At 37.9% G+C, this 24,532-nt stretch overlaps 1 protein-coding gene across 2 annotated transcripts; it reads right to left on the bottom strand.

Annotated features, from left to right (window-relative positions):
• Positions 1–708: 708 nt before the first annotated feature.
• Positions 709–16,962, bottom strand: CMAS (cytidine monophosphate N-acetylneuraminic acid synthetase). 2 transcript variants are annotated; one of them, XM_067008843.1, is made up of 9 exons: positions 16,561–16,924; positions 16,057–16,204; positions 10,102–10,244; positions 9,787–9,942; positions 7,675–7,808; positions 5,847–5,941; positions 5,295–5,466; positions 4,368–4,521; positions 709–1,698 (listed from the first exon to the last, which is right to left on the bottom strand). In XM_067008843.1, the coding sequence occupies exons 2-9, from the start codon at positions 16,119–16,121 to the stop codon at positions 1,508–1,510; spliced, it is 1,110 nt and encodes a 369-aa protein (XP_066864944.1). In that variant the 5' UTR covers positions 16,122–16,204; positions 16,561–16,924; the 3' UTR covers positions 709–1,507. The 2 variants fall into 2 exon arrangements, with proteins under 2 accessions (XP_066864944.1, XP_058937137.1); XM_059081154.2 differs by lacking the exon at positions 16,057–16,204 and having other exon boundaries at positions 16,561–16,962.
• Positions 16,963–24,532: the final 7,570 nt, after the last annotated feature.

The following is a 24,532-nucleotide window of genomic DNA, read 5'->3' as shown; positions in this document are numbered from 1 at the left end:
ATATTGTGTCCAGAGTACATTTCGACTGGGAAATGTTTGATTACATTCTGTGGTCAGCATGGAGTCACTACAGATTTTATAAAGGATAACGGCAAATACATAATTAATCTAGCAATAGTATTAGATAAACTGAAGGGACACTGGGCTAGTAGTATCAAGCTCAAGATTTAGTGTGTGACTAGAAATGAAAAGGAGAAACTGAGGAAGGCTGCGATGTCCCAATGATAAAATCAGACATTTGAGAGATGAGGTACAGGAGAGTCTGGCCTATAATACAAAGAACTTGAAATGCAACCAGATCTCACAACAGAGATTAGATTTTGGAGTCATTAGATTTTGGAGTCATCTGCATGGAGGTTATAGTGAAATACTGAATAGAGATGTGGTCTTCGGGAAGAACGAGCTGCGTTTAGAACCTTTGGGAATGTGTAAATTTAAGGGGATGGGAGAACCTAGAGTTAGGATTGGAAAAGCAAGAAAGATGGGAGTAAAACCAGGACAAGATGTAAAGGAAATTAAGGTATAAGATGATCCTTTTTTCTTCCAACTTATGTCTGGCCTATAGGGGCAGACTCTGAACTGTACAGATCCACCCAGTCTTGACTGGAAAACAGCTTCCTATATAGCATGGCGTGAATGGCTTGCTTCTTGCTGGAGTTTTACATGAACTCTTTTTATAGTGGAAATAGATGAAAATGTTCCACAGGAAATGGTTAGTGTTTTTATTAGGTAAGCATCCACATTTATGAGCTAATGTCCCATTCTTGGAATCTAACCAGGTAGGAGAGAGATTTGTGCTGGCTGTAAAACTGTGATAATAGCCAAATTTAGTACACAAAATTACAGTGATCTCGGAGGTAACGGCAAACGATTTACTACAAACCAATGGACAACCTTCACAATACATGAATTTCTTCAGACATCTGTATGTGTATTTATGTGCTGTATGTATCCATATATGAAGTACGATTGGATGCTCTACAGCTGGTATTTAGCGGCTTGTTTCTCACGCTGACTGCGTGGTCAGTGTTTAAAGGAAATAAGGCAATGTTTGGTAAATCTTTTCTATAGCAACAAGACAGTTTTCATCAAGTTTGTGAAATGTAATTGTATTAATTAATAGAAGGGCATGTCTTACCAGACAAACTGTCCCAAAATAAATAAAGTTTCAGCATCATTAAAAGCACACAAACACACAATTTTACAGGATACAATACAAAGTCAATTTTGATGATGTTCTTACTTGCATTTACTAAAAATCTGAGAGAGACTGTAATCAATCTCTAAATAATGATCCTGCATAAAGAGAAAAGTACAGCACAGTTATTTCATAGAAGGTTTTGGAGTGACAGTTTAAGAAGACTCTGCTTTAAAAGATATTAAGATATATCACAAACCAAATCACACTCTCTGTTAACATTACAGCATGGAATTGTACTTAATCAAAAATAAAAGTAAAGTGGCTGAAGAAGGCTGTATACTTTCTTTTCCAACATAACACTAATTTCTATTTTTGGCATGAATTAATAACCTTTTCCATTAGTAGGAAAACGTGCTCTGCAAACTCTCGGAGGGCACCACGGCCACCATTGCTTTTGCAAATATATCCAACAGCCTTCTGGGCAGCGGCACAGGCATCAGCAGGAACGCCACTGAGGCCCACTTTCTTCAAGCACTCCTCATCAGACACTTCGTTTCCTATCAAGTTAAAGAAACACTGGTTGAATATTTAAAGAGAGAAGGAAGTTTCTTCCTAAATAGTGCAAACAGCAATCAGTAAGTAATTCTCGCAACTTCAGACACTGTATATTAGAATACTACAGATTAGATGGAACAAAAATAAAAGCATTTCCAAGTATAATAAATACTTAAGGTCTAGGGTTTTTCCTAAGTATTTCATAATAAATGCTTATCAATTAGAGGAGAATGGAGTATACTTTCTGCTTGCTATGAATATTAAAATTACTAGAAATCTAATATAAGCTATAATTAAACTTTTTATTAAGGAAAATTTCAAACATCCAAGAATCCCAAATTTATGTAATTATTAATGTTTTGCATTATTTATCAATATTTTTGTCCATTCCCTGCCCCCCAAGTTTTTTGGAGGAAAGGGAGAAGAAGGAATTACCAGACAGCATACTTTACCCATAAACTCTTTGCCATCTGTCTATAATACATATGTTTTTTAAGAAACTGACACAATATCACCCAACCAACAAAATCAACACTAATTCCTTAATATCATCTAATAACCTAGTACATGCTCAGATATCCTCAGCTGTCTCAAAATTGTCTTTTTATTGTTGATTTATTTGAATCAGAAACCAAAAAAGGTCCACATGCTGTATTTTGTTGCTATACATCTTAAGTCTCTAACAGTTCTCTCTGATTTGTATGCTGCTTGTTGAAAAATTACCACCACATTGACATAACTACATCCTTTCTCTCCCTGCTTTGCTTATTAGTTTCTCCACCTCCCCCTCTTACTATTTTTTTTGGAAGGATGAATTTCAGAAGCTCCCAGGAGCTAACATTCACCATTCTGCATATAACTATTACTATAATATAGACCAAATACTACTAATAAATGTTGGTTAAGAGTGTTTGTTTTAAATCTGTTCTACATTTATCTACTGAAATTTTTTCTTTTATTATTAAATGTATTGAAATTTGAATTGTTTTCAATGAAAGTTGATAAAAATTAAAGTATTTCTTTGCATAACCCACCCCTGAAACTAAACTGTATTAAATTTTATTTATAAAAGTGTTTATTAGAACTAATAAATGAATTCAGTAAAGTTGCAGGATACAAAATTAATACACAGAAGTCTATTGCGTTTCTATATATACTAATAATGAACTCTCAGAATGAGAAATTAAGAAAACAATCCCATTTAGTATTTCATCAAAAAGAATAAAATACCTAGGAATAAATCTAAGGAGGTAAAAGACCTGTACTCAGAAAACTCTTTAACATACTGACAAAAGAAACTGAAGATGACACAGATGGAAAGATATACTGTGCTCATGGATTAGAAGAATTAATGTTGTTAAAATGATCATAACTACACCAAAGGCAATCTACAGATTCAATGCAATCCCTCTACCAAAATACCAAAGGCATTTTTTGCAGAACTAGAATAAAACTAAAATTTGTATGGAAACAAAAGACCCCAAATAGCCAAAACAATCTTGAAAAAGAAGTACAGAGCTGAAGGAATCATGTTCCCTGTTTTCAAAAGCTATACTCATTAAAGCAGTATGTTAAGAGATTAATCCTAAGAGTTCTCATCACAGGGAAAACATTTTTATCATATGTATCTATATGAGATGATGGATAGTCACTAAGTTTACTGTGATAATCACTGCATGATGTATGTAAGTTAAATCACTGTGCTGTAGACCTTACACTTATACAGTGCTGTAAGTCAGTAATATGAATAAAATTGGAAGAAAAAAAAGTGTCAACGTTTTAAAGGAATACAATTTTATACATTTATGTGGCTGATACAAAATACTGCTCTGATTTTTAAAATAAAAATTTGGAGTTTATTCTCTATTTTCTTGATTTTCTAACCTCTACTTTTTATAGTTTTTTCCTTGTGATATAAGTAATGCATATTCTTGGTAGAAACTTAAAAAACAAATAAACGAAGGCAAAAAAATCAAAATTAGGCTAATTATTATTACTTATGGATAATCACTACAATTTGGCATATATATTTTACAGTTTTACTTATATAAGTGATATACACTTATTACTAAATGCATACACTATTTTAAAGATTTTATATTATCTTCAATTCCTTTTCCAGACCGGGGCACGAACCCGTGTCCCCTGCATCGGCAGGCGGACTCTCAACCACTGTGCCACTAGGGAAGCCCCCTGTGCTTCTTTTGAGGCCCATATTGTACTTGTAAATATTTATCTCATACACGGTTTATAGTTATTATGTATTTTAATAACTCTTCATTACCGATATTCAAAAATGTTGACATCATTAGACTGTAAACACTGTAAGCAATAAGTGCCAGCAACCAGTTCCAAGTATGCATAGAGGAGACACCTGATAAACATACTTGCTTAATGCTGACGTGAAAAACTTATGACATGTGACCATGTCAAGGAATACATATTACAGCATTGTTTTTAATGGTTGCATAAATCTATTTTTGCAGTATATTTAGGCAGGTTCTTTTTTTCCCTCCATTACTGGCATGTTAGTTCAATTTCTTTCCTGGAAATGTAATCTAGGGAGTCAAATCTATGTACATTTTAATAATAGTAAAAAATATTCAGAATGTATTTCCTATATATCAGGAATCTTCAATCCATTATTATGGCTGAATAGAAGGATACCAACCAAGATATGCCACTTCTTTCCAGCACAGGCCCATTTCTTTTCTCCATTCATCTACAACTGCAAGCTTGTCTGGTACACTGACTTCCATTTTGCAATCCAGTTTTAAGGAAGAGAGAGTCTGCTTTGAACAGGCCCTTTCTGAGATTAACCTCACCTTAAGAAAAAAAAAAAAAAAAAAAGGGCAAAATGAGAAAACAGAAATCTCTCATAATAAAATAACACCTTTTAAATTGTACAAATCACAAGTGAGTAGTCTGAAGGACTAATTAAGTAAAATCAACTAATTGATTTTAAAATGATGAAGCTTTAACACATTTGATTGCTAGTAGTCCAATAAAGGCAAAAGACTGTTTCCTACAGTGGAAAGGATTCTATCTACAGGTAAAAAATAAAATATACATTGTCTGATAACAATCTAAGATTCTCCAATAATTCAGTTTATTCAGAGGAAGGTCTAACTTGTCTCTCATGCTGCTCAGAAACACATATTTAAGATTTCTAGTAAATTCTAAGAAATCATCTTAAACTTCATTTTTGAAAATACACAGAAGTATTGTTATTTTGAATTAAAATTTTCAATCATAAGAATAAGCTACATTTAAAAAATCCACCTGAGATATGCTTTTTTCCAAATGCTGACACCTATTTTCTGTGAAATCTTTCTGGTTCCAAGATCCTATCGGAAATACTAGATAGCACCTACTATCATACTCATTAAATAAATAAGAAACATTATTTATTGATAAACAAATTACTAATTCTACTCATCTAAAAGTAAATAGCACAATTTTTTAGGCATGTGAAAGCTACATTTCAGATATTTTAATTGATAATACTAAAAACTTAAATCTCCTATTTCCCTCACATGTTTTCCTTGACCTTAAATCACAATCTTAAAAAGCATTGCTATGTTCAGGGGGCACATACCTCAATACCACTTTTCTTTAATAAACTTATCCCAATAGCATCTTTTACATCATAAGATATTATTTCTTTTTGGTCTCCTGATACATAAATGTGGCCATTGGTTAGACATCCATCAATATTGCAAACGAAAAGTTTTATCTCCTTCAGCTTCTCTTTGCCAAAATAGCCAAATCTAAAAGAAACCAAAATAGACTTTTGAAATCAAGTGTGATACTAATCACTCCCTGTCATCTAGCTAACACCAGTAACTTAATAACCCGTTTCCATTTAATTACTCAAACATTACCTTTCCAAGTAACCTCACATATACACTTCAACTTACAATGCAAGGACTTTAAGTGTGGTCTAACCAGATTATGTGCTTCTCAAGTTACTGAATAAGCCATCTATAGGCATATTTTATGTATATGTCTTCCTCACGTAAGCAAAATAATTACAAAAGATCCTAAGATTGGAGGATCAAAAATCAGTTGTCCACAAGTGAATTTAAATGTATCTACTAAAAATCATTCATTATGGTCTAGTGCAAAGGCTATACAATCTTGTTTTTACCTTAATACTCTTTGTTCTGCAATAGGCCAGTCAATGTCCACATCTATGTCCACACTGTGCTCGGCTCGCATCTCATAGTATGCCATTTTCCCACCCTAAAGATAGCACAGGTGCCATGAGGACTGTTGTCAACATGCATTCACACATATCAAAACGTTTATTACAATACAGAATAATGAATCCACTTCTACGGTACTAAGAAAAATGAATAAGCCAGTAATACCAGACATACAACAAATAATTTTTTTTGGAGGGGAGAGCTTACTGTTTTCCATATATTCAAATCACGTAAAACAAACAACCTTGACATTTTTCAAATTCTATTTACACAGTGCAAGTTCCCATTTTTCTTTAAATAGATTTTAAAGATTGAAACAGTAGAAATAACACGCATCCTCCAGTATTCTGACCACAAGGAATTTTCTGGGAGTCCCTGATTGTATGCCCTTTGTTCTGGTAGTCTCTCCCATCGTCATCCAAAAGCAGTATATAAATGTTTTTGGAACTTCTGTTCCTACTTGCAATAGGGGTAAGATTGGGAAGGAAAAGGAACTGTAGTATCTACTGTACAGAATTGTCTTAGATCCCTGAGCTACAGATGGGAGTGGACAATAATTGTCTGGGTCACATGTGGGCAATGGTAGGAACAGTGTCATGATCCTGGGCTATGGGGCAAGAGGGGTGAGGCCTTTCCTGATTGTAATCATTTGAAGGTCAATATCAATCACTAGAAATTTTCATTTTTCATAACTGTCAGCTTCTTTACAAATCTTGTTACAATGAGAAACCTATCTTTCTCCACACTTTAGGAAAGGGTCAAATCACAGTCCCCCTTAGCAAAGAGCTTATGGAGGGTGGTATCTATAGATGTCAAATCTAATTTTCCCGAATACTCAAACTTAACTGAACGGCCAGACTACATTTTGCCTACTGACCAGAAGACTGGAAAAATTCCTTCCCCTTAGAGAATGAGTCACATTAGAATTTTTACTATAAAGAGTGGAGTTCGGGGGTTCTTAAATGCTATTTTTTGAGTAACATAAGGACCTGAATCCAAATCCTAACGGTGCCATTTACAACTTGTTTTTGCTTTGAGCCAATTGCTTCATTTTTCAGAGCTGCTGTTTCCTCCTCTGAAACAGAACTAGGAACATCCATTTTATTCCATTATATAAGATAACCTATGTAGTATTTCATATAGTCCTGGGTCCACAGTAAGTGCTGAATAAAGAATAGCTATAACCAAAATGAATAGTATATGATGTAACCACACAGGCTCTAAATATGAGAGAGACATCCAACTCCCTTATGTAAAATGAGAGCATTAAGACTCAGAACAGATAAAATGATATATTCAAGGATAAATAATTATAGAGATTTTACTACAATATTTTCTGGTTCTCCTGATGCCCAGGTTGGTGCTCGTTCACCTCTACTGCACTGTTGTGTTTTTTTGACTCTTTTCAGAGTAATAAAGGTTATTCAACTGTACAGCCACAACTTGAGAGTAATACAACTATGGATTCAAAACAGAGTTTTGAATGAAATAATATGAATACCAGGACACATACAGAACATTCAATACTTGTTTCATTTCTTATCTTAATGTTACAATTGTAGCAGAATCCTTCCCATGTTCACTGAATGAACCCCAAAGATCATTTTGGGGTAAGTGTGCAGGATAAATGCCTCAGATGATAAATCTTTGTCAGTTACTGCTTTTCCCCTAGGAGTTAATACTTTCCTTTATGTGCCATTCTTCTTTCTTAGAACTCGAAGTATATAGATAAAAGGGTTTGAAAGGTTTTTGCAAAATGAGTGCACAAACCTGTAAGTAACCCATCTCTATCAAATGTCTTTTAGCAAAATAAAATGAGCCATTTTCATATAATTCTCCATCCCAGTCTTGTCGACGAGGTCGTTTAGCTGGATTCAAATTCAGAGGCTCAGTCATTTCACGAACTAAAAGCAAAAAGCTACAGTAAGTCCCAGGTGCTTTGAACACTGAAAATGTTCATTCAGTAATTTTTTTAAAAAGCAAATAAAAATGAACTCAGAAGGTAGAATATTTCTGTATCTAAATAAACAACTTAAAAGATTTTTTAAAGAAACAATACCTCTAATAATTCTGATGATTTATCTTTGCTTTTCAATAACAATAATAAGAGAAAAATAAAGTATCTTATAGAGAAATTCTGAGTAATTAAAGTTTTAAGCTATTTATACAAATATAATGCTTTGGGAGGACATAAAGGCAAGCTTAAAATAGTTTCAAAAGAACTGAATTTGTTATAAAGTACCCATAATTCAATTTTTGAGCCCTTTAAATCTACTGCTCACTATGTGCTTCTATAGAAATATAATGTATGTGTTATTTATCTAATGTGGTTGAGAAATTACTTTCATGGAATTATTACAGAAAAATGAATACTTCCCCATTAAATTATTGAAACTTTCATATTGATAGAACTGCTTATATAATGTATGATACATTCTTGCCAGTAGTTAAGAAATTACTAATATAAAATATACATAACAATAAATAAATTATGTTTACTTATTATTGTTGGTAATAATGAAAGCTGAGCAATACCAACATTAATGATTATAACATGATATAATAAATGAAGCCTTCAGTATTGGTATATAGGAATTCCCTTGGCTTTCCACTAAATTTTTGCCAAATTCGTGTTTGTGGATGTGTATAGATACTTTTTGAACTTTTTAAACTTTAATCATATATCATATAAAGCTCAATATTCAGTTTAACACTGGGCTTCCTTGATTTGTTCAAAAATGTGTTTTTCAAGCTTTAATCCTTCCTATATCTTATTTCTGATATTTAGTGAATAAGTTCAAAATATTATATATATAAAACTTAACATAGAACTTGCTACAAAGACACTCAATAAATGCTTATTGAATGAAATCGATAAATGTAGTCATTGATATATACTACATTGATTTTGATAGCATTCATATTTAGAGGCTGAAAAAATCATCATTTTCTATCTATAACTTTATCTTCTTATCTTAACTGCTCTTTTGTGGACCTTCTCCATTTTCACTGCATCTTCCCCTCTCCTTTAAGTCAAACATAGGTTAGAGACAAATGGGCCAGCTTTCCTACATTCAACAAATGTCAGAGCACTGAAGAGTAATCACACTGCCTTTCTTCAAGTATGTTACATTTACCTATTTGTTGGTGATTCTATTCTTTATTACAGATTTTGCTACTTTATCTGGCTAGAAATCAGGCTCTAGCTAAATGTATGGAACTCTTTTTGCACAAGAAGTTACAAATTTGGGGAACCAATTCCACAAATTCATTCTTGAGGTTCTCCAACACTTTTTGGTAGAAGATTTCTATTCCCACAATTCTATGATTTATAGGGAGTTTATCAAACAAGTCTAGAACAACATAAAAGTATTTGCTCTAGGGGCTTCCCTGGTGGCGCAGTGGTTGGGAGTCCGCCTGCCGATGCAGGGGACACGGGTTCGTGCCCCGGTCTGGGAAGATCCCACGTGCCGCGGAGTGGCTGGGCCCGTGAGCCGTGGCCGCTGAGCCTGCGCGTCCGGAGCCTGTGCCCCGCAATGGGGGAGGTCACAACGGTGAGAGCCCCGCGTACAGAAAAAAAAAAAAAAAAAAAAAAGTATTTGCTCTAGAAAAATGACATGTCTTCCTCAAAATACAAACAGAGGGTTAAAATAATCCTTTGTAAAAAGTAATTTGGTAGAGAATTAATTTGGTCTCATTGTTTTGCCTCAATAATCACAAGATTTAGAATACATTATAAATGTTATTACCTACTAGAGTTAACGGTTCCATGTTCTATTTTACTCCTCCCTTTTTACTCTCCCCACTCCTAAAGAATATTTACATATGAAAAATTAATTCTCCATAAAATGAGCTAAAATAAAGATTGATACAACAGATTACCTCCTTTCTGAATTTCACCCCATCGAAACTGATGGCGTCTCACAACAGAGAAAACAGAATCATATCCTTCTTCTCGAATCATTTCTGCAACTTTCTGAAGATCAGTAGGATGTAAACACGGAGAAGTAGCTTGAATATTTCCTACAATGTCAACCTCTTAAAAAGACAAAACAAATGAAAAGAACATCAAAATAAAGTTCTTTGCAAGGAAGTAATACTAAGATCTAAATTCAAATGTTAAAATAAGTCTTGTGAAATGATAGGCAAGTTGGAAATTATGTAAAATTTTGAATAAACTATTAGTCAAACTCATACCATTGTGATAATTAAGAAATTCTATGATGGCATCTAGTGAGGTAGAACTGTCTTTTGAAGCTTCAGAACTTCTTCGATGAACTTGTGCACCAAATTGTTTGGCCACATTCTCAATTTCATCATGGTCTGTTGAAACCCAAACACTGTACAGATATTAAAAAATAAAAAAATAAAAAGCCAAATCACTAAAAAAAAAATCATTAAAGATAAAAAGGAGCTCTGCAACCCCAAAAATACAGCTTACATAATGTTAGAATAGTTCTTGTACCAGCAAAATAATGTTACAGATAGAAAGTAATATGAAATTTAAAGAAAAATAAAGTATTTTCTATGTAAACCACATTTTAAAATGTCTGAATCAAAAATGTGGTCCTAAACGTAATATTTATATTTACATATATAAATATTTATATTATATATAACATATTATTTATATACATATTATTTACATAGCCCTAGATATAGTTTTATAAAATTAGAAAAAAATGATAATTGGTATTTTTGAAGCTATTGGTATATTAAAGACACTAGTAACACTAGAAGTTCAAATCTAAAGAAAATAAAGAAGATACTGCTTCTCATTCCCCATCAAAATCCAAAATATTGTGTGTTTAATATACTTGCTAAGAAAAAAATGGATTTGGCTTAGCCAAACCACAAAACTGAGTTTCAAGCTTAGTAGAGACTAAATGCCCAAAATAATCAGACAAGCCAACTCTTTTTTTTTTTTTTTTGCCAACTAACAATGGGTACATAAATACCTGAACACAGAATCAAGTGGGTAAAGCCACCGATAACAATTAAAGATGTGGAGAACATGACTTGATTGGCTAAGGAGAGCTTAGTTGAACAGCTCTATTAACCACAGCTTACAGAGTTGACCATTTGGACTTTATAAGACGACGACTAACAGTAAAATATAAAACATTATTTTGGGGGTGTGTACTAGTCTGTACTGAATTGTTTCCTTGACCTTTACAAATCCCCACTGCTAGAAACAGAAGATGTATTACTCTAGCCACAATGCTTTTACAGTGACATTACACAAATCTCAATGACTTCTTTGGTATATGCATATACAGTTGACCCGTAAACAGCACTGGTTTGAACTGCGTGAATGTTTTTCAATAAATGTACTGGAAAAATTTTAGAAGGTCTGCTACAATTTGAAAAAAATTGCAAACTGTGTAGCCTAGTAATATTGGAAAAAATAAGAAAAAGTTAGGTGGGACTTCCCTGGCGGTCCAGTGGTTATGACTCCATGCTTCCAATGCAGGGGGTGTGGGTTTGCTCCCTGACTGGGGGACTAAGATCACACATGCTGCGAGGCATGGCCAAAAAATAAACAATAACGATGTGATTAAACAAGCCAAGATGACTAAGTATAATACCACAAAAACGCAAAAAAAAAAAAAAAAAAGTATGCCATGAACGCATAAAACATATGTAGATAATAGTCTATCCTTACATAGACATGAGTGATATTTAATATAAAGTTAATAATGTTTTACTTTTGTTTTTTAACTCTGCCCATCATCACAGGTAAGTGGTTTTTTAAAAAAATGGAACAATGTTTCTGACACTGTATTATGAATATGACTGTAATACTGTATGCCATAAAAATTTTATAATGATTCATTCATTAGTGTATAGGCTAGGCTACCATAAAGCAATCATACTGTTGCTTCTTTGTTATCAATGCCCAAATCATTATACCTGTAAATAAATATGAATTTCTTTTTCACATTATCTTTTCATTTTGATGTTCAGTGTTAGTAATATGTGTAACATCTACAGTGTTTTGTATCATATAAGACAGTATTGATACTGACAGGTGATTTATCTTGTAAACAAAGTAAACATGATATTGATATAGTGCAGTACTGTAAATGTATTTTGTCTTATGATTTTTTTCTCTAGCTTACTTTATTGTAATATACTATACAATACATATATATTATAAAATGTGTTAATCAATAATAAAAAATAAATAAAACATAAACAAAATAAAACATAAAACTAAATAAAACATAATGTGTTTCAGATATAGAAAACTCACGGTTACCTGTGGGGCGAGGGAAAGGGGGAGGGCCAATATAGGGGTAGGGGAAAAAAAGGGTTATTATGGGATTACGCAAAATAAAATCATGTGTGAAACTTCTGCAAATTGTAAAGCACTACAGAATTTAAAGAATCTTTCCTTCAATTAAATTTTAAAAACATAATGTGTTTATGTTACTGGTAAGGCTTTAGTGAACAGTAGGCTATTAGTAGTTAAGTTTTGGTGGATCAAAAGCTAATCTGGGATTTCTGACTGCCCGGGGTGGGGAGGGGAGTCGACACCCCTGATCCCACATTGTTCAAGGGTCAACTCTATTTCTTTTACCCCTTTCATTCAATATCTACTGAACAAATGAGAACCTGCATGTTTCAAACGTCTATGCTCAATTGTCAAGAGTGAAAAGAGAGAAACTAAAGAAAAATTTCTAACATCTCTGGCTTTCATTTATGAATTTAATTTCATTTATTGCCTTTACTATTGGCAGATGATTTAATTTAGACATAAAGTCAATAAGCCCCCATAGTGCCCCCAATTGTTTTTTCAGAGGAAACCTAGTAAACAAGATGAGCCATTGGCTAGGAGTCAAGTGTGTCGTATCTACTCATGTCATTCTGCACAAGGCAGAACATAGGAGCCCTCATTTTCCTCCATCTCAAAATCTGAAATAATTTTGGGATAAGTTTTTCACTGGAAAATGTCACAAAGTTATATAACAAAGTGAAGTACCAACAAAAATGTAGTGAATTTTTTAAAGAGGATAAAAGGAGGGTGGTGATGGTAACACAGTAAAAAAGTAAACAGTAAAAGAAAGAGATGAGTCTTTTGACATCTGGTTTCCATCACTAATTGAAATAAATTACTGAAGCCATTTACTTTATTATCCTGATCTCTACTGTAATAAACATTCAACACCTCAGGATTCAGTGATCTTTTGGAAATGCTAAACAGTAAATAAGAAATAACAGAGGTTGGGAAGAGGTTTGCCTGTGTTTCTTCTTTCCTCCCTTTTATTATTCATTCATTCCTTCATTCATGAAATGATTCCTGACTGCCTATTCTGTTTCAGGCCCTACTCTGGACACTGGGATATATAATCCATTTTCTTGAGAAACTCTCAGCCGATTGGTAGAGACAGCGAGAGGTCAGGAAGCAATAACTAACCTTTCTACAATGCTTTACTTTTTACAAGCTATTTTTATAGTGCCTGCTACATAACAGGTGCTCAATTTGTTGAATGAATGAAACAGTAGGTGGTTAAGCAAGGGCTCTGAAGGAAGGGCTTCAAATCCTGGCTCTACCACAAGCTAGCTATATGACTCTAGGTCAAATCTCCCTAAGCCTCAATTTTCAGTAAAACGGAGGTAATAATCATAGTAATTACCTAATATGATTGTTATGAGAATTCAACATAAACCACAATACAGAATAAACATTCAATAAGTACTAGCTATTAAAAATAATAAAATAGGAATGATGATAAAGGAACAGCTACACAGTCTCATTTAATCCCCACACTGACCCTGTTGGAAGGAAAACTGAAGTTTTGCTTTCAGACCTTCAAAGGTCCAAATGTCTAATTTGTATGTATTATGTACGCCAATGGCATTATGAATGAATATGAAAATAGCATCTTACAGGTACACTTAAAACACAACGATCATCATTTATTAGAAGGACTAAGTCAGTCAATCATTCTCCCTTGGTTTAGGGGCATCCGATGAGGGAGGGCAAAAGAGAAAGAATGTGCAAATGAACAAACAGGGCTAATAAAATTTAAGATCAAGTATAAAGTAAATGTCAAAGTTCAACGCCAATGGCTTTAGCCTCAGATGAAGTCATACTACATCTAACAGGATGAAAAGGAGTATCAACCATGAACCCTATGACAGAAACTTCAAATCATAAACTGCCATTTCAAGGACAACATAGCATGGCCTTTCATTAATCATAAATCCACACCCTAGAAATGAAACCAAAACTTATGTTTATTTTTCACGTTAGGCAACATTTTAAAAAATCAATTTACTCTGAGATTCACTTACACAGCACTCAACCACTGTTGAAACCAAGCTCTTAAAAACTCAGCTCAAACAACAGCTTTTTACTAAATGAAATATTATCTCAGCATTTTTCTTGACTGTTAACTCTCCAAGTTAGTGTGCAAAGTTAGCAACCTTGAAAGTATCGTTAGCTTTGATTCTAAGCAGGCCAGAAACTCAATTAAGTCAAAATGATTTTGAACAAAATAATCTCCAGGCCTGAAAAACACAAATCAGGCAAGCTACAGTTTTCCCCAATTCCTTCATAGGGTACATATTTGTTGGAGGCGGCAGAAGGGGAGAAGCAGGAAGGCTGCTCCAAACTGACTGCAGCTTCAGAATAAGTCAATTAAATTCAAATCTACCCCTTTTGGGTGGTAGATTAGAACTCAAAGGGCAGAGAGGGAGTTGTAATTGCAAGCTTTCTAAATTAACTGTTTTAAGAGGGCATCCAGAGGCTATCTGCCAGAACACAGGTAAATTCTCCCGGCAGCACTGAGCACGCATTTTCGGGGGCTGGGATCATCCTAAGAACAAGGCCTTAAGCTGCTAGAAACCCTCACAGAGTTTGGTTGAACACAGAGGTTTGGATGGAGTTGTTATGTGTGCAAAGTTTTGCAGTTCTCAGCAAAACTACCCCCATACCATAAGGGGACAGCCTATCTAGAGGAACCAAGAAATAGAGGATTATGGTGACCAAGTGCACTATCCCCTTACTTTCTTTTTCTTAAAAATATGTATTATCACCTGATGCAGTATACACTGTTTATTATTATAATGCAAGCTCCACCAGCCTAGGGATGGACCCTACTGCTATAACCCTTGGTTAAGGACACATAACAGGGCCTGTCACATAGTAGGTAGTCAATAAATGTTTGCTGAATGAATGAATCATTTTTGCCCTTGAATCTGTATCTCAAACAAGCCCTACCTTTTTTTGTTTAGCCAGTTTGAAAGGGGTTTCTTGACATATGCAACTGGAGTTGTAAATGGGTTCTGTTCTCAATCTATTATGAATGTGATTTTCCTCTCTAGTTTATGTCACAAAAATAGGATTTTACTACATCACTACTAACTGGATGTTAACCTTCTCTCGGTCCTTTTATTTTTTGCCCCAGTGTGTACCCTTTGTAAGGAGGTAAAAATGTCCAAAAGTCTGTGAGCTTAACACGGAAAGAACATGTCACACACATCTTGCTGTTCCCTTGGATGTGTATAGCAGAAATTAGGGTTCAGTGTTAACTGAACCCAATCCCCCAGTCTTTATCACTCCTTTGCACACTTCCTGTTACATTACTGTTATATTCTGTGTGCCAGCTCTTAATTACCTTGCACCACCCAGGACTTCCTTTGGATAAAAACATTAAGAAAATTAGTAAATTTATACTTTTTTGGTACCTCCTTTGTCAATAAGAACAGTTAAATGAAAATCATTTATCCATATATTAATGTAGGTAATTAATACGCTCCCAAAACAGCCATCTCTTTAAAAACCAAAACCCAAACATCAAAAGGTGAAAATAATTTACTTTCCACGGTAACAAATTCAAGCATAATTAGGTTGAAATTACCATGTGTAAATTCATTCTTGGCACAGAATTCTATCTCCCTTCTTTTATGAATGACATAAGCTTGTAACTCCTGACCAATACGTCATATGGCCATGTCTCTAAATGATACACAATTAAAACTGTCCTTAGGACAAACGAGGTTCCGAAGGTATGATCAAACCATTTATAAGCATTTCATCAAACAGTCCAGCGGTGCGGTTTTCCACTCTCTCTCACCTACATACAAATGTGGGGAGCTTTCTAGATTGTGCTGACTCACAGGCAGATAGCTTAGAGTATTTACCAAAGGTCAGGAAAGGATCTCCAAGCTGAGCTTGAAATGAGAAAAGCCTTGACAGCCCACTCCATTCATGAACCCGATGCTTCCTTAATCGATCAGCACCAGGTGGTTATCAGACGCCAGGCAACAGGGGAAAGCCAACGGTCACTGCCTAAAGGAGTTCACAGATTATCGCAGACGTTTCACAAGGGTGGACTCCTTTCCTTTACCCTGCGAGGTCAACCCGGGCAGCGCAGACGGTAGAGAAGAGGAAATCTCCCCCTTTACGGTTGTTATTCTCAAGGGCGGAGACATGAAAGGTCCCAAGTTCATGGCTATTAGCCGCTACGGAACAAGGAAGAAGCTGGAGCCCCTCCTCCCCCCCCTGCCAGCCGGGGCCTTGACACCCCGGATCTTGCACACCCCTTCCGGGGGCGATTGCTCCCCGGAGCCCCTGCCCCTCCGGCGGCCCGGCTCCCCCTCACGACCCCCGCCCAGGCCGCACCGCCCACTCTCGCACATGCGCACCTCTGGAAGACCCCCGAGTCCAGGGCCGCACGCAGGACCCAGCCAATGAGCGGGACCCCCGCCAGGTGCTTAATGTTCTTCAGAGGGATGCCCTTGCTGCCGCCGCGGGCCAGGATTAGGGCCGCCAGGTGCGGGGGCTTCTCCACACCTCGGCCCTGGCCGCCGCGGGAGTTGCGCTGCAGCTTTGGCGGCCGCCCCCGGGAGGGCCGCCCCCGCGGGTTCGAGACGGAGGTGGCGGCCCCCTTCTCCACCGAGTCCATCTTCCTCCCACGCCTTCTCCCCAGCTTCTCCACATCCGGGAGCTCTTGTCTTGCCACCTCAGCTCGGCGCCGCCCGACCTCCCCGCCCGACCGCTCGCGGGGGTGGCTGTTCCAGGCCCCGCCCACCGCCACGTCCCCGCGCCCTCGCGGGGCACGCTGGGAATTGTAGTCCGCGGGTCTCTCGCAGGGTCCCGGAGGCCCAGTAGGCTCTTCCCGGGCGACCCCCAAGTCCAAGCCCGGCACGGAAAGGCCAGAAATGCCTGTAAGGAAGTGAACCTTCTGGGGACCTTGATATTGTATGGAGATTAATAAAATAGGCAACACAGGTTACCGATCTTTTGCTGAAGAACTTACCTATTTAGGAATTGTGGGTTTTCCACGGCACACACTGGCACCCGAACAACAATCAATTTTATATTTTAAAATTTAAATTTTAAACGTCCGTCTTTCTGCTTGCTTCTGGCTCATTGTTTCCGAGAGATGACCTCATTCGAATGTCCTCCAAGCACCTTAAATTCAACATTTTAAAAACAACTCTCGGGGCTTCCCAGGGCTTCCCTGGTGGTGCAGTGGTTGAGAATCCACCTGCCAGTGCAGGGGACATGGGTTCGAGCCCTGGTCTGGGAAGATCCCACATGCCACGGAGCAACTGGGCCCGTGAGCCACAATTACTGAGCCTGCGCGTCTGGAGCCTGTGCTCTGCAACAAGAGAGGCCGCGATAGTGAGAGGCCAGCACACAGCGATGAAGAGCAGCCCCCGCTTGACACAACTAGAGAAAGCCCTCACACAGAAACGAAGACCCAACACAGCCATAAATAAATAAAATTTATAAAAACAACTCTCCCAGAGCAACCCTGTATTTTTGGTAACCATGTGAGGAGAACTCAAACTGCTTCTACCTCTGCATTTTCTTTTTCTTTCTTTTTTTCTTTAATTGAGGTGTAACTGGCATATAACATGTTAGTTTCAGATGTACAATGTAATGATTCGATATTTGTATGTATTGGGAAATGATCACCACAATAGGTTTAGTTAATCTTTCAACATATCTGTCTGCATTTTCTATCAAATATCACCATCCGTCTGGTGGAAAAACTTGGAAGTCAACCTTGTCTATTCCTTTCTAAGTGTAGTAGACACCTGTTAGTTTTCTGGTTTTTTGTTTCTGGACTACTGAAAACCTTTTCCTTTCAGGAATTGTTACCTCTCTTACCCGGTGGGCGTTTTACGCAAATCCTTAGCAGTGTAGCAGTGGGTGTGTGACCCAAGCTGATCAATCTAAGTACCTCATCTTCCGGAACACAGTTGTGGTTTAGGGACAGGCATATGACCAAGCAGAGCCTCTTGGCGTCCTTTCCAGAGACTCTGGGAAAGAAAGGATCTTTTTCTTGCTGAATATTTGGGTGCTAAGGACCCTGTAAACCTGAATCCTTAGGGCAGGATGAGGGAACGGGGGTGGTGGGAGTTTCTGTTCTGAAATTGACTGGGAGGCTGATGTTCACACAGAAGAAAACAGGGCCAAGACATGCAGGGAGAAGAGAGAAAGAGCCCCTATGGCATCATTTAAACCGCTTGATCCAGCCAAGAGGTTCAAAGGTGCGCGTATGCGCACACACACACGCACACACATGCATACATATCTCTCTTTTCTTGGGTGGTTTTTAAGGAAGGAATCTCCTATCTAGCATGCATTTTGTTTTTTACCACTTTTGCAAGCCTGTATCTGAAAGAGAGACTCCTTGTCTGTCCTGGGTAAAGGCTAGTACATCCAGAATGAATGAAAGACAGTAGTACTGCCTCTTCTTCTCAGGAAGTGACAGAATGACTTTGTGCTTCTCAGGTCTTGGCTCTTTCTGAAGGAGACAGAGTAAGCCTTTAGTGTTTTGGGCCCTGGACAGGCACTGGAGACTTCACGTCTCATCTGTTTGCCTGTGAAGTAGCTCAGCCCTTACCGGGACTGGTTCTGGGAGAAGGTGCTGGATGTGGGGTAGTGTGGCTGTAAACAGACATCAGTACAGTGCCTGAAGAAGGGAGCCAGACCCCAAGAACCATCCCAGCACTCCAGGCCAAGTGACCACCTTTCCCCCAACATACTGGCCCTTTGACTGGGACCTTCACAGTTATTTTGCTTCAGAGAGAGCAACACTGATTTTTTGGAGGACATCTACTGCTTCTTACACACCAAAACCTCTTTTCTCCTTTCCACACCCATAACAATCTTAGCTCCCACTAATAAGGTAGTTACCATTCTCCACAGTAATTCCCTAGGGGCCCACAAACCCTAGTGGGCCACTGACATCTGAGTAGTTTAACTTCTCTGGCATTGGTGTCCTCCAAGCTGGGGACACAGCAAGTGGCACCACTGTTGCTTATCAAAGGAAATTATAGCAATTTGCCTAAAAGCTGTGAGACTACGGGATCCTCCAAGGGAGAGACTGTTCCTTCTTTGTAATCACATCCAGAGCAATATGTGGGTCACAGTATCTGCTTAGTAAACGGCAGTGAACTACGTCTGATGTTACTTTTCCAGTCTCTGCCCACACATACTTTTTAAATTTTTTTTTCACTCTCCAACATTACCATAAACTCATTTATTTACAAGAAACTGTACATCCATATCCTGGCTGAATTGGCATTCATATTGTGTGTTAAATGCCCAGGAATAGCAAAAAATTAAACCAACTCCATACAAAGCAACTATAAGAACACAAAAACAAAACAAATAAACCAAGAATCATACTTTTAGCTCATGAAAACTCTCTCCCCCAAACGAACCCCAAAGTGGTATACTGCCACACATACTTTTTTATATGGTTGCAGTTTTACAATTATAAAGCATCTTGTATTCTTTGTATTTTTACAGTACAGTTTTGGTTAGATTGACAACTGGCTGATCCCATTCCTGAGAAAGAAAGAGAGAGAAGCAGGGGAAAAGTTAGAAAAAGTGGAAGGTGATTCATCTAATTCAATGTATGACACATGGAAGTTTGATAATTTTTTTTTCAATGAAATTAGAATATACTCATTTAATATATTTTTCTTCTGTGTGGTCAATGGGTATAAAGTTTCCGGTAAACAAGATGGATAAACCCTAGAGATCTGCTGTACAACATTGTACCTATGGTCAACAATAATGTATTGCACACTTAAAATTTAAGATGGCAGATCTCATGTTACGTGTTCATATCACAGTAAATACAATTTTGAAAAAACGAGAGAGACAATACCTGTGCCAGGAAGAGGAAATGTTAGCTTGTCTTTGGGTTACTCTGAAGGAGTTAAAAATAAACTGCTCTCAAAACAAATATTCGGACTCATCCTTTCTTTAAAGATGCGTGCGAAGTATTGCTGCCAAAGAATAATTCATTTGTATTCGTAGTGAGAGAATATATCATTGCATGACCTCTTATCTTATGATTCTGTATGTGAACACACTCAATACACAGAGGAGTCCTTTCATTCATTGATTTCCTTGCATTTATTGCATTCCACAAGCCAGGCCTTGTGTGACACTTCAGGAATGCCAAAGCAAGATGGCCTAGACCCAGAGCTTAGCATTCTGATGGGGGAGACAGGCAAACCTCAGTAGAGTGTCGTTTGTGCTTTGATAGAAATGTGTGTTCTGGGGTGGGCAAGAATGGGGGAGAAGTATTTAGGTTAGAGTGAGATTTTTGTTGGCTGAGATGACTCTTGCAATACTGTTCAAGTATAAGAATGTTCTCTGCTGAGGGAAAAACAATGGGGAAGGCACAGAAGAATGAAATAGCTTTCCAAAGAAAAACTGGGAAACTTGAAGTAGGTCACTATAATTGGAGCATATGATACTTGTGGGTTCGTGGCAGAAGATGAGAATACAGGGGAACATGTGGGCCAGATTACAGCACATAAAAGTATTAAGAGGGCTTCCCTGGTGGCGCAGTGGTTGAGAATCTGCCTGCTAATGCAGGAGACAAGGGTTCGAGCCCTGGTCTGGGAAGATCCCATGTGCCGCGGAGCAACTAGGCCCGTGCGCCGCAACTACTGAGCCTGCGCGTCTGGAGCTTGTGCTCCGCAACAAGAGAGGCCGCGATAGTGACAGGCCCGCGCACCGCCATGAAGAGTGGCCCCCGCTTGCCACAACTAGAGAAAAGCCCTCGCACAGAAACTTAGACCCAACACAGCAAAAATAAATAAATAATAATTTTTTTAAAAGTATTAAGAGCCAAGCCTTGTCATGCAAGTTATGAAGAGCAGGGATAGAACACAATTCACTTCATTCTTTCAGCAAATCATTATTGCACGACTACTGTGTGTTTGGTACTTTGCTGGTCCCTGGAAATACATTGCAGGTGCTAGAAAGTGCCCAATTTCTGGGTGGATCTTAGAAGTATAGCTAATAGGATTTGCTGACAAGCCAGATGAGGGATGTGAGAGAAAGAGGGAGATAAGAGTGGTGGCAGGACCTTTGGCCTAACCATTATAATTTTTTCATGTTGGTGACCCTCACCAACAAGTGGGTAGGAATGAAGACATACCAACATCTGAATCTAAGGATCAGTCAGTCTCTGGTGATGCAAGAATCGCAGCTCTGGAGAAAGCCCCCTTTCCTTGAGTATTTATGGGAGTTCTCAAGGTTGTCTTACATGTGCCCATTAATTTTTTTTTTTTTTTTTTTTTTTTTTTTTTTGCGGTACGTGGATCTCTCACCGCTGCGGCCTCTCCCGTTGCGGAGCACAGGCTCCGGACGCGCAGGCCCAGCGGCCATGGCCCACGGGCCCAGCCGCTCCGCGGCATGTGGGATCCTCCGAACCCACGTCCCCTGCATCGGCAGGCGGACTCTCAACCACTGCGCCACCAGGGAAGCCCCTAAACTCACCTTTTTCTTTTTTTTTTTTGCGGTACGCGGGCCTCTCACTGCTGTGGCCTCTTCCGCTGCGGAGCGCAGGCTCCGGACGCGCAGGCCCAGCGGCCATGGCCCACGGGCCCAGCCGCTCCACGGCACGTGGGATCCTCCGAACCCAAGTCCCCTGCATCGGCAGGCGGACTCTCAACCACTGCGCCACCAGGGAAGCCCCTAAACTCACCTTTTTTTTTTTTTTGCGGTACGCGGGCCTCTCACTGCTGTGGCCTCTTCCGCTGCGGAGCGCAGGCTCCGGACGCGCAGGCGCAGCGGCCGTGGCTCACGGGCCCAGCCGCTCCGCGGCATGTGGGATCCTCCCGGACCGGGGCACGAACCCGCGTGCCCTGTATCGACAGGCGGACCCTCAACCACTGCGCCACCAGGGAAGCCCTATATATAGATTTTAAACATTGTTTATAATATATAATAGCCTCTCCCCTTTCTTAGATAAATGATAGATTTTACAAAATTTTCTCTACTTTTCCATTTAACAATATACCCTAGAGATAATTCTATGGTAAATATAACATGGTAAACAAATGATTAGAAGAAAAACTGAGTTACATTTCAAAGAAAATTGAAATTACTTCTAGACTTTTGAATAATATGTCAATGGGCAACTAATGTTACTGGATGTAAAACAGTTGTTTATGAAATAACCATATCAGTTGTTTGATAATCAAAAAGTAATGTTTTAAGCATTTACATCCTAACATAGTTTGTTTCATACATATGTATGCATTCATATATATATATATATATATGTATATACACACACACACACACACACATTTGCTTTGGTGAGCTTTTGTTACATTTTATAAAATTGGTAAGGATTTTCCCTTGATGTGTAATGTGTTAGTTGTAATTTTTCCTCATGGAAATAATGGGATGTTATCTTCAGGTTAGAGTTATCGCACGAGATGTCTGATTTCCAGAAAGGAGTTGCTGATAATAAGAAGATACCTGTATTTTATTTCTTTATCCTAATTCACTAGTATGTTATGATCTTACTACCAAACAGTAGATGGCACTATAAGTATGTACTCATTAGAGGCCAAATTGATTTCTACTAAACTGCAGCATGTAATTTATATTTTAATATTTGAGGTTGTTGTACCCAGTGTTCAAAAAGGAATGGACTATCGCCCGAGGTCTGGAAATATATTCCTCATATATTCAGAATTTTTATTGAAAATGTATTTGAAATTACCATTAGTTGTAACTACTAAGGGCTTTTGTGTAGATAAAGTTGATATAGATAAGACTGATGTAAAGTCTACACTTCACATTTTAATTCGGTTTGATGAGTAATTTTGTTGGGTTAATCATTCCAGTGCTAGATTATGTAAAACACAGACTGAGTATATATATATTCCTTAGCTACTAAAAAATGGACTACACACTGCCCATTTTTAAAAGACTCTGATACTTTAAAAAAGAAATCAAAGTAATCTTAATATCGAAATCAGAATTTTGTAGGTCTTCCTTAACTTATATTATGATTTTTTTTTTACTTCGAATTTTTTATGGTGCTTTTGAAAAGTTGCCAATGGCCTCCATGTTGCTAAATCCAGTTCTTATTCTCAGGCCTCATTTTGTTTGCCCTGTGAACAGCATTCCACACAGCAGATCACTCTTTTCTTTTGAAACCATCTTTTGTGCTTGGCTTTCAGGACACCATATTCTCTTGGTTTTCCTTCCCCCTAGCTGGCTGTTTGCCTGTCTTACCTCTTCCCACTTCTCCCGAATCTTCTAATCTTTTAATGTTGGAGTGCCCCAACATTGGTCAATCCTTTTTCTTATCTACACTCACTTCCTTATTCATATCATCTAGGTTTACAGTTTTAAATACAAGTAAAATGTCCACATTTTAAGTGGAGTCCAAAAGATTCCATTGTGTAAAAAGAATTGCTGCATCATTTTAAGGCTAACCTGGTGCGACAGAGTAGTGGTTGCTAATCAAGTTATATTTAAATTCCACAAAATCATGGGATGTGTTGTTGTGGACCATCTGAGTTCGGTGACCATCTCTTTGGTGACAATGCTCAAATTTGTATCTCTAGCCTGGACATCCTCTCTGAATTCCAGACCTGTATTCAACTGTTTATCTGGCAATTCTACTTGGATGTTTAATAAAAATCTCAAAGGTGCCCCAATTTTTTTCCCACCTCCAAATCTCCTCTGCCATAGTCTTGTTTATCTGTTGATGGCAGCTCCATACCTTTTCAGTTGATCGGGCTAAAAACATTGAAAGTATTCTTGACTTGTCATTTCTAACCTGTCATGAAGTCCTGTTGGCTCCTGTAACTTCAACATATGCCCAGAACCCAACCCTCTCTCATTACTCTGCTGTTCCTGCCCTGGTTCAATCCATTATCATCTCTCATATGAATTACCGCAATAGCTTTCCAACCCATCTCTCAGCCTCCACTTTGACTGCTTTACAACCTATTTTTAGCACAGCAGCCAGAGTGGTCCTGTTTATGTTACTCTTCTACTCAAAACTCTGTAATGGCTCCACATTTCACTCACAATAAAATGCAATTCCTTACAATGAACTACAAGGTCAAATAAGATCTGGTCCTTATCACATCCTTAAGTTAATCTCTTACTGTTCTTCTACTCTCTCACTCCACTCTAGCCATACTGACCTCCTTTTTTTCCTCAAACACAGCTGGTCCACCCCTACCTCAGGGCCTTTGCATTGGCCATTCCCTTTTCCTGAAAGACTCTCCCCTCAGTGTTTACTTGGCTTACTCTCTCACCTCCTTGCTTTCTGCACCTCTCACATTGACAAGTATATGGAGGGTCCTGTTTACAATTTTGAAC

The sequence above is a fragment of the Kogia breviceps genome, chromosome 12, assembly GCF_026419965.1.
Source record: "Kogia breviceps isolate mKogBre1 chromosome 12, mKogBre1 haplotype 1, whole genome shotgun sequence".
In the NCBI taxonomy this organism is placed as follows: domain Eukaryota; kingdom Metazoa; phylum Chordata; class Mammalia; order Artiodactyla; family Physeteridae; genus Kogia; species Kogia breviceps.
The sequence above is the reverse complement of the archived record's forward strand: the minus strand, read 5'-3'. Positions and strand labels throughout refer to the sequence as shown.

Excerpts from the sequence above, each read along its gene's own strand:
- CMAS (XM_059081154.2), bottom strand. The coding sequence starts at position 16,820 with ATGGACTCGGTGGAGAAGGGGGCCGCCACCTCCGTCTCGAACCCGCGG. Across the intron at positions 5,467-5,846 it reads GCAGAACAAAGAGTATTAAG|ATTTGGCTATTTTGGCAAAG; the intron begins GTAAAAACAAGA and ends GGTTTCTTTTAG. Across the intron at positions 1,699-4,367 it reads GAAAGAAGTGGCATATCTTG|GAAACGAAGTGTCTGATGAG; the intron begins GTTGGTATCCTT and ends TTAACTTGATAG.